The 13,638-nt window shown below is 34.0% G+C and overlaps 1 protein-coding gene across 3 annotated transcripts in view; it reads left to right on the forward strand.

Annotated features, from left to right (window-relative positions):
• FCHSD2 (FCH and double SH3 domains 2) overlaps positions 1–13,638 on the forward strand; it is a 212,517-nt gene that overhangs the window by 175,685 nt on the left and 23,194 nt on the right. For all 3 annotated transcript variants that reach the window (XM_019744393.3, XM_019744394.3, XM_074335812.2), the window contains one exon: positions 4,375–4,479. In XM_019744393.3, the coding sequence (XP_019599952.2) occupies positions 4,375–4,479 (105 nt within the window). The remainder of the gene's footprint in view (positions 1–4,374; positions 4,480–13,638) is intronic.

The following is a 13,638-nucleotide window of genomic DNA, read 5'->3' on the forward strand; positions in this document are numbered from 1 at the left end:
ATTAATAATCTAAAATAGGAAATTAAGAAAACAATTCCATTTACAGTAGTATCAAAAAGAATAAAGTACTTAGGAATAAACTTAATGAAGGAGGCAAAAGACTTGTACACTAAAAACTATAAAACATTGATGAAATTAATAAGACATAAATAGATAGAACATCATCCTGTGTTCAAGGAATGGAAGACAGTGTTAAGCTAACAATACCATCCAAAATGATCTACAAATTCAATGCAATCCTTATCAAAATCCCAAAAGTGTTTTTTGCAGAAATAGAAAAACCCTACTCTAAAATTCAAATGGAATTTCAAGGGACCTCTGATAGCCAAAACAGTCTTGAAAAAGAACAAAATTGGAAGATTCATACTTCCTGACTTCAGAACTTATTACAATAAGCTACAGTATTCAAGACAGTGTAGTACTGGCATAAGGACAGACATGTAGACCAATGGAATAGAAGTCGCAATATTTTATAAGTGCCAGTTATCTCCAAATTAATCCATATGTTCAGCACAGTCCAAGTCAAACACTCAGTAGAATTTTTTATAGAAATTGACAAAATGCTTCTAAAATATATATAGGAAAGCAAATGATCTAGAATAGTCAAAACAATTTTGAAAAATAAGAATATACTTGGAGGGCTTACTCTTCCTGGTTTCAAAACATAAAAATACAGTAATCAAGTTGTCGCAGTATTGGTGTACAAATAGACTTATAGGTGAATGGAACAAAATAAAGAGTTTAGAAATAGGGACACCACATATATGATCAACTGATTTTTAACAAAAATGTGACAAGCTTTTAAAAATGCTAAATAAAGTTTAATAAAAAATGATTCCAGTCATGTGTTTTAAAAACACATGACTAATTAGTGTGCAAGGATGATTCAACATATAATTTATCAATATAATAAACTGTATTTATAGGTTAAAGATGAAAAATTCTATGATTATTTTCATAGTTGGCCCAAAAAGCGTATGATAAAATTCAGTATCCTTTAGTGATTAAAAAATAAAACAAAATTCGCAGCCAGCTGGATAAAGACTTTCACCCTGACAAGGATATCTTCCTGAACCTTACAGCAAACATTATACTTGATGGCTGTATTAGTTTTCTATAGCTGCCATAAAAAATCACCACGAACGTAGTGGCTTAAAAGAAGACAAATTTATTATCTCACAGTTCTAGAGGTCAGAAATCTTAGTGATCTTGGCTAGTTTTTCAGCTCCAGCTCTACCAAGGCCAGGCTGGCCTCAGGGGAAGAATTTGCTTCCACGCTCATGCAGGTTGTTGTCAGAATCCAGTTCCTTATAACTGTACAACTGAAGTCCCTGTTTCCATCCTGGCTCTCAGCTGGGGGCTGCACCCAGCTTAGAAGCCAATCTTCTGTGCCTTGTTCATAGGCTCCTACATCTCAGAGCCAGTAATGATGCCTTCAATCCTATGCTTGGAATCTCACTGACTTCCCTTTTGGCCTGTCTCTCATCTCACTCCCACCAGAGAAAATTCTCTGTAAAGGGTCATGCGATTAGATTGGGCTCACTCAGATAATCCAAGATAATCTCCCTATTTTAAGGTCCGTAACTCTAAAAATATCTGCAAGTTATATCTTACATATACATAGTTCCAAGAATTAGGATGTAGATATCTTTTGGAGGCCACTTTGCTTACTACAATGATAATAAGAAAACAATACTCTATCATCACCACTACTTTACAGTGTCATATGAGGATTTAGTCAGTGCACTAATGAATGGAAAAATAAAGTGTTTAAATATTAGGAAAAGGTACATCTGTCATTATTTATAAATGATGTGATTGTTTACCTTCAAAAATAGAAGAGACCCAACTGTCAAACTATTAGAAATAATAAGAGTTCAGTAAGGTGAATAGATACAAAATTATATCCAAAAATGATTCGTTTTCATATTTACTAAGAATAATACTTTGCAAAATGCAGTTTGAAAAAATTATTTACCATAGCAATAAAATACTGATGAACCAGCCAGTGAAATGTCATGATCTATAAGAAGAAAGACATTTTTAAACCAAAGAACATAATGAAAGAAGGCGTAAGTAGAGAGATGTAAAAAATTGGGGTTTTTATTACATGTACCCTGTTTCCCCGAAAATAAGACCTAGCCGGACAATCAGCTCTAATGTTTTATTTGGAGCAAAAATTAATATAAGACCGGGTATTATATTTTATTTTATTATATTACATTACATTACATTACATTATATTAAAGACCCGGTCTTATTTTACTATGTCTTATATTAATTTTTGCTCCAAAAGACGCATTAGAGCTGATTGTCTAGCTAGGTCTTATTTTCGGGGAAACACAGTATTTGTAATTTCAATGTAATCCCAACAAAACTTAAAAGATATTTTTAAAGGAATTTGAAAATAATGGTTCTAAAATGTATCTGGGTTTTTTAAATGTACAATAATAGCCAACAACATCAATAATGACATTTATGTCCCTTAGCACATATTGATACATATAATAATGACCATCGTAATTAAAACTGTGGTATCATACAAATATAGTAAAGAAAATGATCTGTTTCTGCATGGACCTTTAGATACTGATTCAAATCAACCAATCATAAAAAATCATTTTGAGGCAGGCAGGGAAATTTAATGATTAACAGCATATTAAGGCTACTAAGGAAATATTGTTAGTTCTGATAAGTGGGTTTTTTTCTTAAAGTTCATATTTTTAGAGACTTTTACAAAAGCATGTAGGAGTGAAATGACATGATATCTGTCTGGAATTTGCTTTAAAATGCTTTAGCAAAGAAAAAAAAGAATAGATGAGACAAATGTGGAAAAATCTTGTTAGCTATTGAATCTTGGTGATTGGTATATAGGAGTTCATCATCCTAGTCTCTTCCCTTTTGAGTATATTTGAAATTTTTCATAATAAAAAACACGTTAATGACATTTCAAAGTTTTGGGAAAATATTTATTCAGTAAATGATGTTAGAGCAATTGTGTATTAGGGGCAAAATATGTAGATTCCTCCCTTCCACCAAATACAAAATAAAATTCAGAAGAATCAAAGGGCTAATTGCGTATTTTTCCAGTTTTTGGTTATTAAAAACTGGACAAGTATAGAATTTTTTAGTATATTACAGGTGGCTTAAGCAAGACACAAAACCCAGGACCCATAAAAGGACAAGATTGATAAATGCGACCACATAAAAACTAAAAATTTCTGTAAAACAGAATAAATGTTAAGAGAAAGGGAACAGAATAGGAGATATTTGTAAAAGAGTATAGGACTAATATAATAAAAGAAAAAGGACTAATATCTAGAAAGAAATATATTTAAATAAATAACAAAAAGACAGAAAATTAGAAAAATGTGTAGAGGATATGAACTGCCCATTTATAAAAGTGGAAATACAGATGGTAACATATGAGAAATGAAAATTAAAACAATGAGATAATATTTATTTATATATCATATTGGTAAAAATTCAGAGATTGACAATATCCATCATTGGTGAGATATAAAGAAACATGCTCTCACACACTACTAATAAAGAGTAGGTACAACCTTCTGGGGGCAATTTGGTAATGCTTATTAATATCAAAATGTACAATTTCGACTTCTATGTTTTTATCTTCAATAAATATTCCCATACGTGTTCAAAGAGTCAATGACTAGGTTGTTTGTACAGTACTATTTATAATATTGATAAATTGATAAATTCAAATAGCAATAGATTAAGTGTAAATAAAGCATGGTACAGTTAAACTATTGAATCTATGGATTAGCTAGAGAAGGAAATAAATCTGTTTGTAAAAATATAAAAAGGTTTCTTAGACACGTTGAGGGGATGATAGAGCTTATTTCATTATTTTTTAAATACAACTGCAAGTATGTAGGAAATACTTAAGAAATGGTTTGAAAAAAATACACATCAATTGATGAGACAGTGATTATCTTGAGGTGGGTATGTAGTGGGGTGTGCAGGTATAACAGACTTTTTGCCATTTTGCACTCGTTGTTTTGTAACAATACTTTATATTCATGTAGTTTTTAAAAATTAAAGGTATTCATATCAAAACATGCAATCCAAGTAAGGTTTGTAGATTTTGCCAATGTCTATTTTCTGATTTTTATATTGTTTTGTACTTATGCAAGTTGTTGCCATTGGGGGAAGCTGGGGAAAAAGACTCTGTACTACTTTTGCAACTTCCTGTGGGTCTATAATTATTTCAAATATTTTTTTTTAATAAAAAATGAAAAAAAATAAAGGTTAAAAAGGAATCGTGCCTACTCATCACTAGTCTTTTAAATTATCTAAATACTCTAGTTACTTAAAAAAAAAAACCAGTTACTGTTTTATTTTCTTTAATAGGTTCTAGATGATCTGGAATGTCATGGAGTTGCGGTATCAGAACAAAGCCGCGCAGAGTTGGAACAGAAAATAGATGAAGCTAGAGAAAATATTCGTAAAGCAGAGGTGAGGTGGCAGCTAACTGTGGCATTTTGCCCGGTTCCAACAACGTCTCAGCTGTGATACACACCTTTAAAATTCAGTTTCTATATACTGATTTATTTGATGATTCACCATCTTCATCTGTATCCAAGTACCTGCTTTGTAGTACATGCAACAAAAAGACACTGAACCCACTAAGAGTTTACAGTCGTGAAACATTAACAAAAGAATTAAATCACAATGAAGATACTAATTTAAAATTAGTTCTTGTACAAGGTGCATAATAAATCAGTCAAATTAACAGTATAGATATGATATAAATAAGTTCAGAACCTACAAAAGTCTCCCCTATGTGGAAGATTCTCTGGAACGTTGATCCAGGAGCAGAAGCTGAGCTTTTTTTTTTTTTTTTAATTTCATACATTTTTTCCCTTTCTTCCGCTTCCCCCACCCCTTTGGTTCAAGCCATTGTTTCTCAGTCTAGTTGTGTAGGACACAGCTCCCTGGCCCACGCTGGTATTATGAGCCTTGTGCTCCCCCCACCCCCACCCCCACCCGACTGAGGCAGTCGGTTGGTTGCCGGTTGTCCGCTCAGCTCACAGCAGCTCTTTAGCAGCCCACGGCAGCCCAGCTCCAGGGAGAGCTGTTGTTCACAATCTTCGCTGTAGAGGGTGCAGCGCACTGGCCCAAGTGGGAGTCAAATCAGCGACCTCAGCATTAGGAGCACGGTGCTCCAACCATCTGAGACACTGGGCCAGCCCTCGGAAGCTGAGCTTTTAAGAAGAGAAGAGGCTTGATTAAACAAAGAAGGCAAAAAAAGTTACAACAGTAGATTTTTTTTGGGGGGAATGTGGAGGGAAATATTGGGGAACAGTGTGTTTCCCCAGGGCCTATCAGCTCCAAGTCGTTGTCCTTCAATCTAGTTGTGGAGGGCACAGCTCAGCTCCAAGTCCAATCGCTGTTTTCAATCTTTAGTTGCAGGGGGCGCAGCCCACCATCCTATGTGGGAATTGAACGGGCAACCTTTTTGTTGAGAGGTCATGCTCTCAACTGAGCCATCCGGCTGCCCCAACGGTGGATTTTAATTTGCGGTCCTTTAAGGGTTGTATGAAAGTATGAAACCCTCTCCCCCACCAAAAAAAAAAAAAGAAAAAGTACATTTTTGTACAGTGTCCAGAAGTTCATGTACCTAGGATAAAATTCCTAGGGGAAGAGGTTGAGATGGAAAGAAAGAGGTTATTGGAAAAGGAGGAAGAAGACATAGGATATAGTTTGGCCGTTAAATTTTATTAGTGGAGGAGTTTGTAAGGAAATGTGGCAGAAAATAAATAAAATAATTGTGATTAGGACCAGTTCACTACGGACCTGTGCACACTTGGGTATAGTTATCGACCCAATGCAACATGGTGAAGATATGGAAGTCAACATTAAGAAAACACAGGCTGTCCAGCCCTCAAGGAGAATATGTACTTGTTAGGAAAGCATAAAAAATGCCAAAGATAACTAAGACTGGAAAGCATAAGTGCCAAGAAGTGGTCCACACAAGCATACTTAATACTTGGTATTAAATACTTTCTAACAGTCATATCTGCCCAGTGACAGAATAAGCTCCCTGGGGACACAGTGCAGCACTGTAAGTGTACTAGAAGATTCTGGACAAACATCTATCAGGGACTCTATACAATGAATTCTTGCATTGGTTGAGTGTTAATCTAAACTAGTGATTTTCAAATATCCCCCTTAGGACTCTGGAGGTTTTGAAGATGTGCTTCCGGGGGATAGGGGACTGCGGTTGTGAGGCCGCATAGGCAAACAAAGGGAATATGAGCATATTTTTGGCACAATCCCACGAAAGTCATCTGAACCAGCAATGGCTTGCCATCTGCCTGGTCTAGAGAAGCCCAGTAACCCCAACTCACCTTTTTTCCTGGCACATGATCAACAGCCTCCACGGTGAAGAGGGCAGGGTGTACAATAAATAGCCATTTTCCTCTCTGAATTCATGGTCATGGCTAAACCACTACCCTGGTGTGCTGGCCAAGTACAATTGGCATGCCCTTGCCCAGTGTGAGAAACATTGGCTGTGTAGAAGAATTTTTCCTGCTGTTTGTTTCTTCAAACTCTGGGTGAAGCCAGTTTCAGAGCCTTGGTAGAACAGGACAAGTCTCAGAAGTTTTCTAAAGGGTGTGTTCTCTCTTATATTTTCCATTTCCAGACTTCATCCATGGTGTCACCGTCTGCTACCCCAGCTCCACCAAACCCCCAGTAGTGCAGTAGTGGGCATCAGTCACACAAAGTCTGCATGTAGGCTGAATGACCAGTTATTTCCATGAATGTGTTAAACTACCATGTTTGTTAGCTAAAGGTGAAAATATGATGTGAGATTCCCACAACAGAATGTCTCATCTCTCCTAATACCAGTATTTAAGTCTGCATTCTCAAAGATATTTTTCTTACCAAAAATAGGGAATATGTTAAAAACCATGATGCCAGATCCATTATCTCAATTTTGAATACCTGTGAAATGTAGTTAATCCTTCAGCTATCTTAAAATGGTCTCACGTGATTTTTACTTATCAGCTACAGAAAATAACCCAGCTGAAATTAGATGGCAAATATGAAGGTAGTATTTAGATAGTTCTTACAGGATTGTCATAATGAAATTTTTGGATAAACTACAGAATTTTCAGAGGAATAGACAGTAATAGTTTTATTTGATTCCCTTTTTCTTTCTTCTGCATGTATATGGTTTGCAATTGATTTTCTCTTTTCATTCAGTAGTTATTTATCTTATTATAAATACCTATACAAGAGGGAGAAAGCTGGTTAAAATTCTATTATGTCCTTCATGTTTGGTTTTTAGCTCCTACTAACATGAATGTTACCCCCCCCCCTTGTTGGTTAATCTGCTCTATCCAGTCTTTTCTATATTGTGTTTCTATTCAGTATTGCTAATTAGAATAAAAACCTTTGTGGCACTCACTAATAGATTAAAGAAACTTTTTCCAGTCATAAGAAATCGAAAATATAAATAGCTTGTGCTTTTCCAAAGAATAGGGGTATATATAGTGATTAATTACTGACTGGTTAATTTGGGAACAAATTCACTAATGGGTTAGTTTAACAAATACTTACTGAATACCTCCTCTATGTTAAATACTGATGAATATACTAGACATACAGTGATGAACAAACTGTTGTTACTGTTATGATCTCTATGATGGTCACAAGAATATTTGTGCTAAATATGCTACTGTTTACAGTCCCTGACTAATTCAAGAATTAAAATGAAGCAACAGCTACTTAAATTAAACTTTAATAACAGTCTTTCTGACCTGGTATGTAGGTATTTGAATTTTTGAAATACCTTTGTCATACAGACACACACAATTCTTCATCTGACTTATTATACCTGTTCTAAAAGTAGCTTGCCAAGAAACCAAGAATTTTAAAAGCCATCTTCTTGGAAGCTGTACATGACTTGTGTTGTTCCAGAACACGATTATTTTTATGTGTTTAAATTATACTTTTTATTTGGGTTGAGGGCAGTTCTTTCTTCTTATGACAGTGAAATGTTTAACAAAAAGAGGAGAAAGTTAATGTAAAAAGATAAAGAAACCCAGAAATTTTTAATAACTCATGTTTGATGTAAGATCTACAGAAAGAATTACAGACTATATGATTCTTTCTCTAAGATATTAACTATAGTCTCTGATCTGAATTGAATGTACATTTGAAAGCCAAAGTATGTGGTATCAAGTGAATTAACAAAACCAAAAAAAGTCAATTATTGTCTATATAAATACATTTTCATAGATACCATTTTCTTTTAAATTATCATCTCATAAGGTTCTGTTGTACACCAGGAATTCAGAATTACTAAGTCATCATTGAGACCTGAGCAGGTCCCAACTGTCCGTGGTTTGGGGTAGCTATCTGCCTCATAAAGAAAAGCAGAGGATTTGTCTTCTGAGAAGACAAAGTCATCTTCTCTGAAAAAGCCTCCTACATAGCTGACCTTGACATCTTCGAGGAATAAGAGGGTGGGGATTGAGGCCTCATGAGTCTGGATTTTTAGCTGAGAGTGGTTATAACCAGAAAGTCCAGAGTGAGGTGTAGTTACCTCCAGAACGTGTCACTATTTACCCAGCCTGGGTTTCATGACAGTCATAGAAGTGGATTCCTTAATAATTAAATAAATAATACAGTGCCCCCCCAAAAAAAAAAATTACTATGTAATTCTTATACCTCAGTAACTCAAAAATGGTAAGACCCTTGCCATAATGTGTTAAGAGATGTCTAAAAGTTTCAGTTGCATAACACGTGAGGCCTAATTATTGCAAGGTTAATGAAATGCTTGCAAGGGTAAGCCTGCTATTAAAACAAAATTTCCAATCATATCACATCCAAATTTACATTACCTCAGGTCTTGTTATTGTGGTGTTTCACTGTACTCTTGTTATATGGTATGTTAGCAGATCTCATGACTAATTTCTTTCTTCAGTTTTTGTTGTGAAAATTTTCAGACATACAGAAAAGGTGAAGAGTAAATATATAATTTCTCAACATGTGAAATTCAACAATTAATATTTGCAATATTGGCTTTATGTGTTTATTCTGTAAAATGGAAATTAATTCTGTACTTTTCTATAATTGAAGTTTGTTCTATTCTGTAAAACGGCCTGCTTAGAGTTAGTATTTTAGGCAAGAATACTTTATAGATGACACTGTTACTCTTCACAGTGTGGTTTTATCAAGTCGCTTGGCTGTTAAGGATGTTGAATGATCACTTAGCTAAGGTGGTGCTACCAGATATTTCCACTGTTAAGGTTCTTTTTTTTTTCCATCATAATTAGCAAGTACTAGTCACCTTCAGGGTGACAAATGGGTATTTTTCTCTGTAAAGTATCATTATGATGTCGTAGAATTTAAAAAATCAACTCTATTGAGGTATAATATACATATAATAAAATGTAACCATTTCAAATCAACAGTTTGATGAGCTTTCACAAATGCATACCCCTAAATATCTATCACCACAATCAAGATATAAATTTTTCTATGACCCCAAAAACTTCTCTTGTGACCAGGCCACAATTAATCTGCCTTCTGACACAGGTTAGTTCAACTCCAACAACATGAATATTAGGATACTTGATATTGTTCTATCCATCACATACAAAGATGACCCACCCACACATTGTTTATCTAGCCTTATTTTTTATCTTAATCTCAGTTTAATGAGTTATTATTACTATGTACTCAAGCTCACTGATCTTTTCTGTAATGTATAACCTACTGTTAAGGAAATCCTATGAATTTTGATTTCAGATATTATATTTTTGGCTCTATAAATTGTTTAGTTCTTTTTATCTTTCAGTTCACTCCTATTTTATCTTCATGGTTTTTTTAATCTGTAAGTATATTTATAATAGCAACTTTAAAGTACTTGGCTACTCATTACATCATATCTGTGATTTCTGGCTCTTTCTATTGACTGAGTTTTCATTTGGTTATGGCTTATATTTTTCTGCTGTTCAAATACTTAGTATCTTTTTGCTGAATACTAGAAATTGTGAATGTTTGGCTTGAGTGTCTGGGTTCTCCTTTCTTCTTTTAAAGACTATTGAGTTTTGTTTTGGCAGCCAAGTCAGTTACTTGTTGATCAGTTTGATCTGTTTGAGGCTTGTTTTTGTTTTGTTTGGGTTGGATTAACTTTATCCTTTCCAGTAGGGCTAATTTAGTCCTATTACTAATGTATTTCCTTTGTGCAGTTTCTTCTTATGCTGTAGGTATCCAACAAGATCTCTCAACTCTGACTGGGTAGAATTGCAGCATCTTTCAACCCTGTACAAGCTCTGGGAATTTTTCAGTTCACAGCTCCACGGTAGATGTTCTTTCCCCAGTAGTTATTATTTGCTTCTCATGGGGTCCTACCTTATGTGTTCCAAATTTATTATTATAGAGTTTTATTAATTTAGTATATTTTCAATTATAGTTATAATTGGGGGGTTTTAAAGCCCCATATTGTCTGAATTTGGCCAGTGGGGGTCCATTTAAGCTGACTTCCATGTCCTTTTGACATCACTCCCATTAGGCCTTGAACATTTTCTTGCTTTCTAGCACAACAAGCTATCACAGGCTCACCTAGTATTTTCCGTGCCCAGACTTAAATTTGGCCATTTCTCCAAGGACCTCTGATTTCTTTTAGCAGAGAATAGTATTTAGACACCAAGGTCTAGGTTGTGAAGGTGCTTATTGTTATGGGTGTTATTTATTTTTTGGCCCTTTATTTGTTAGAGCTAGGAATTTATTTTTTAAATCATGAAATATTGATATTTCCAATTGAAATGTAAGATTGGAAGGATTTTATTAAACTTCTTTGATTTTTATATTTATATCTTTTTTCTCATATTAAAATCTTTTTTCTCTTATATTAAAAATATTATATTATCATAATATTGTATTTGTTTTATCCTGCAGTGTATATCAAACCGTTTCAAAATTACAATACAGATATTATTAATAGTAAACTACTGAGTGTAATGTAAGATTTCTTTATAGTTCTCTTTGAATGTAGAATATAGCTCTGTAAGGATTTCTGCTTCTGGTAATAACAGACTAGCTTATGTCCTCTTTTAGGTAACTATTATTAATCTGGGGTAAAATTATTTAAAATACCTACTTGGTAGAACTAGAAAATGACCCAAAGCATATAAAAACTGGAATTGACCCTTGAAAGAATGGGACCATACTTGGTGACATTTACATGATATAGCTGTTTTTGAAGGGCTGCACACTAGAATTTTAGCATAGGGTCTTATTGGCTTGAGGATGAATATCAGGGAGCCCTCAAGTTTGCATATAAATAACTATCCAAATCCTTGGCCAAACCTGAATACTCATGTGGAGCAGAAACTCTAAGGAGCTATGCAGGAAACAACAGCTGGAAAACAAAAAACTGAGCAGAAATTTTAGCTGTTGGTCTAATCATTAGGAAATTGGAGTCGTTATATTAATATCAGACAAAATAAACTGCAGAACAAAAAATATTAAGAGGATAATTCATAATGACTAAAAATAAGGTCAGTTCATCAAGAAGATATAACAATCCTAGATTTGAATGTAACTAATAGTACTAGAGCTACAAAATATATGAAGCAAAGGCTGACAGAACTGAAAGAAGGAATAGACAAATCTCAATTGTGGTTGGCGATTTCAATATTCCTTTCAGTAACTGATAGAACAAGGAGCTAAAAAGTCAGTAAGGATATAGAAGATTTGAACAACATTATCAACCAACTTGACCTAGTTGGCATTTATAGAACACTCCACCCCACAAGAGTAGAATAAATGTTCTTTTAAAGTACACGTAGAATACATTTATCCATCTACTACAAATCAGCTCTCGTGGTTTTGCAGTCAAATTTCACATTGCTCAACAAGTCAGAACTTGGGACTTTGAAAAGAATAATAATATTCAGCAGCTCTGGCAAATACCAAGAAAAAAGAAAAGGCACAAATAATTCCAGAAATAAAAAGGGTACATAATTACAGATACATATTGTAGATAATAGAATGATAGAAGATATTATTAACGTTAAGCCGATACACTTGAAATTTTAGATAAAATGGAAAAAGAACTAGAAAAATATCATTTATTGAAACAGACTCAGGAATGATAGAATATCTGGATACTCTTATTCCCATTAAAGAGAGGGAAACAGTAGTTTTTTAAAAGAAAAAAATCTTATTTTGAGGAAAATCCTTGTTCCACATGGCTTCACTCTTGGTTCTAATCTTTCAAGGAATAGATAATGCTAAACTTACCAAAAAAATTTTAAATTAAAAAAAAAAGTACATGAATATTCAGCAAGACCAATACTAGACCATAAACCAGTGTCAGTAAGTTTAAAAGAATTGATGTCATACAGAATAATACATTCTCTGACTCATCAGAATTAAATTAAAAATCAGTGACAGAAAGACATCTGGAAAATCCCTAGATATTTGGAACTTCAATTATTCAAACACAATAATCTGTTGCTCCCTTAAAAAGAAAACCTGTCCAATTTTATGGTGAAAACAGCAATGATTTATTATTCCTCACCATTCTGGGTGTAGGTTTTGCCTGAAATTCCTCAAGGAGCTGCAGGCAGCTAGAGGGTCTGCCAGAGGGCTTGGCCTTTTTTCTGTCTGGTCTTTCATCCCCACATAGGCCAAACGAAGCTTCCTCACATGGTGAAGGCACATTCCCAAAAAATCAAGTCCCAATTTCCTTATCGAACCTCTGCTTGCATCAAATTTGCCTATTTCCCATTAGCCAAAACAAATCACATGGACAAGCCCAGAATCAGTGTGGGAGGGGACTACGTGAATACCAGGAGGCACGATTCATTGGGGATAACAGTTTACCACAATTAATGTGATCTTAGTTAAATCATTTTTCCATCTATAAAATGGAGCTTATGATATCCATCCCCAGAATTGTTGTGTGGATTAAATGAAATAATATAATCACATAGTTCCTAGTTATTTGGATATGATAAAGGTTATTTGAAGTGTTTTTTTTTTAATACCAAAGGTAATTTAGAGTGGCAAATATTATCATCTACCATTATTCATTTCCTACTATATATGCAAGGCACTGTCCTAAATAGTAGGGTTACAATAGATACAGTCCTTATCCTTAGAGAAATGATATTTTAAAGGTAAGTTAATTAAGCCCAAATTAGATTTACAGATTTTATATAATAATTTTTGAAAAGTTTCATGAGCTCAACTGTGGCTTGATACTTGGATATACTTATGTTAAAGTTTATATAAAAATCAGTTAATTGACAGTGTTAATACACCAAGATTCTATAACCTAAAGGACCTGGCTTTTCAAAACATTTTAAAAAGAGAGCCTCTGTCTCTTTACAAGTTCTAAAAATGATTTAGTTAAGTTGTTCCTAGAATGCCATCTAGTTACAGAGAGCTGTGCTCTACAAAATTTTAATCTATTGGCAAATCATCAAAATTCATTTGAAAACACTGGAAAATTCTGCTTTTAAGCAGTTGTTAAAAAGTAAACAGAACTCTAAAGGAAATATAGCAATGTTTATTCTAGAACTGCAGTCTAAAAGTCTAAGTTTGCAAATACCATGTTCATTGGTTGTTTGGTAAAGTACTGACAAAAAT

The sequence above is a fragment of the Rhinolophus sinicus genome, chromosome 14, assembly GCF_057876585.1.
Source record: "Rhinolophus sinicus isolate RSI-liver-muscle chromosome 14, RSI-T2T, whole genome shotgun sequence".
Lineage (NCBI taxonomy): Eukaryota > Metazoa > Chordata > Mammalia > Chiroptera > Rhinolophidae > Rhinolophus > Rhinolophus sinicus.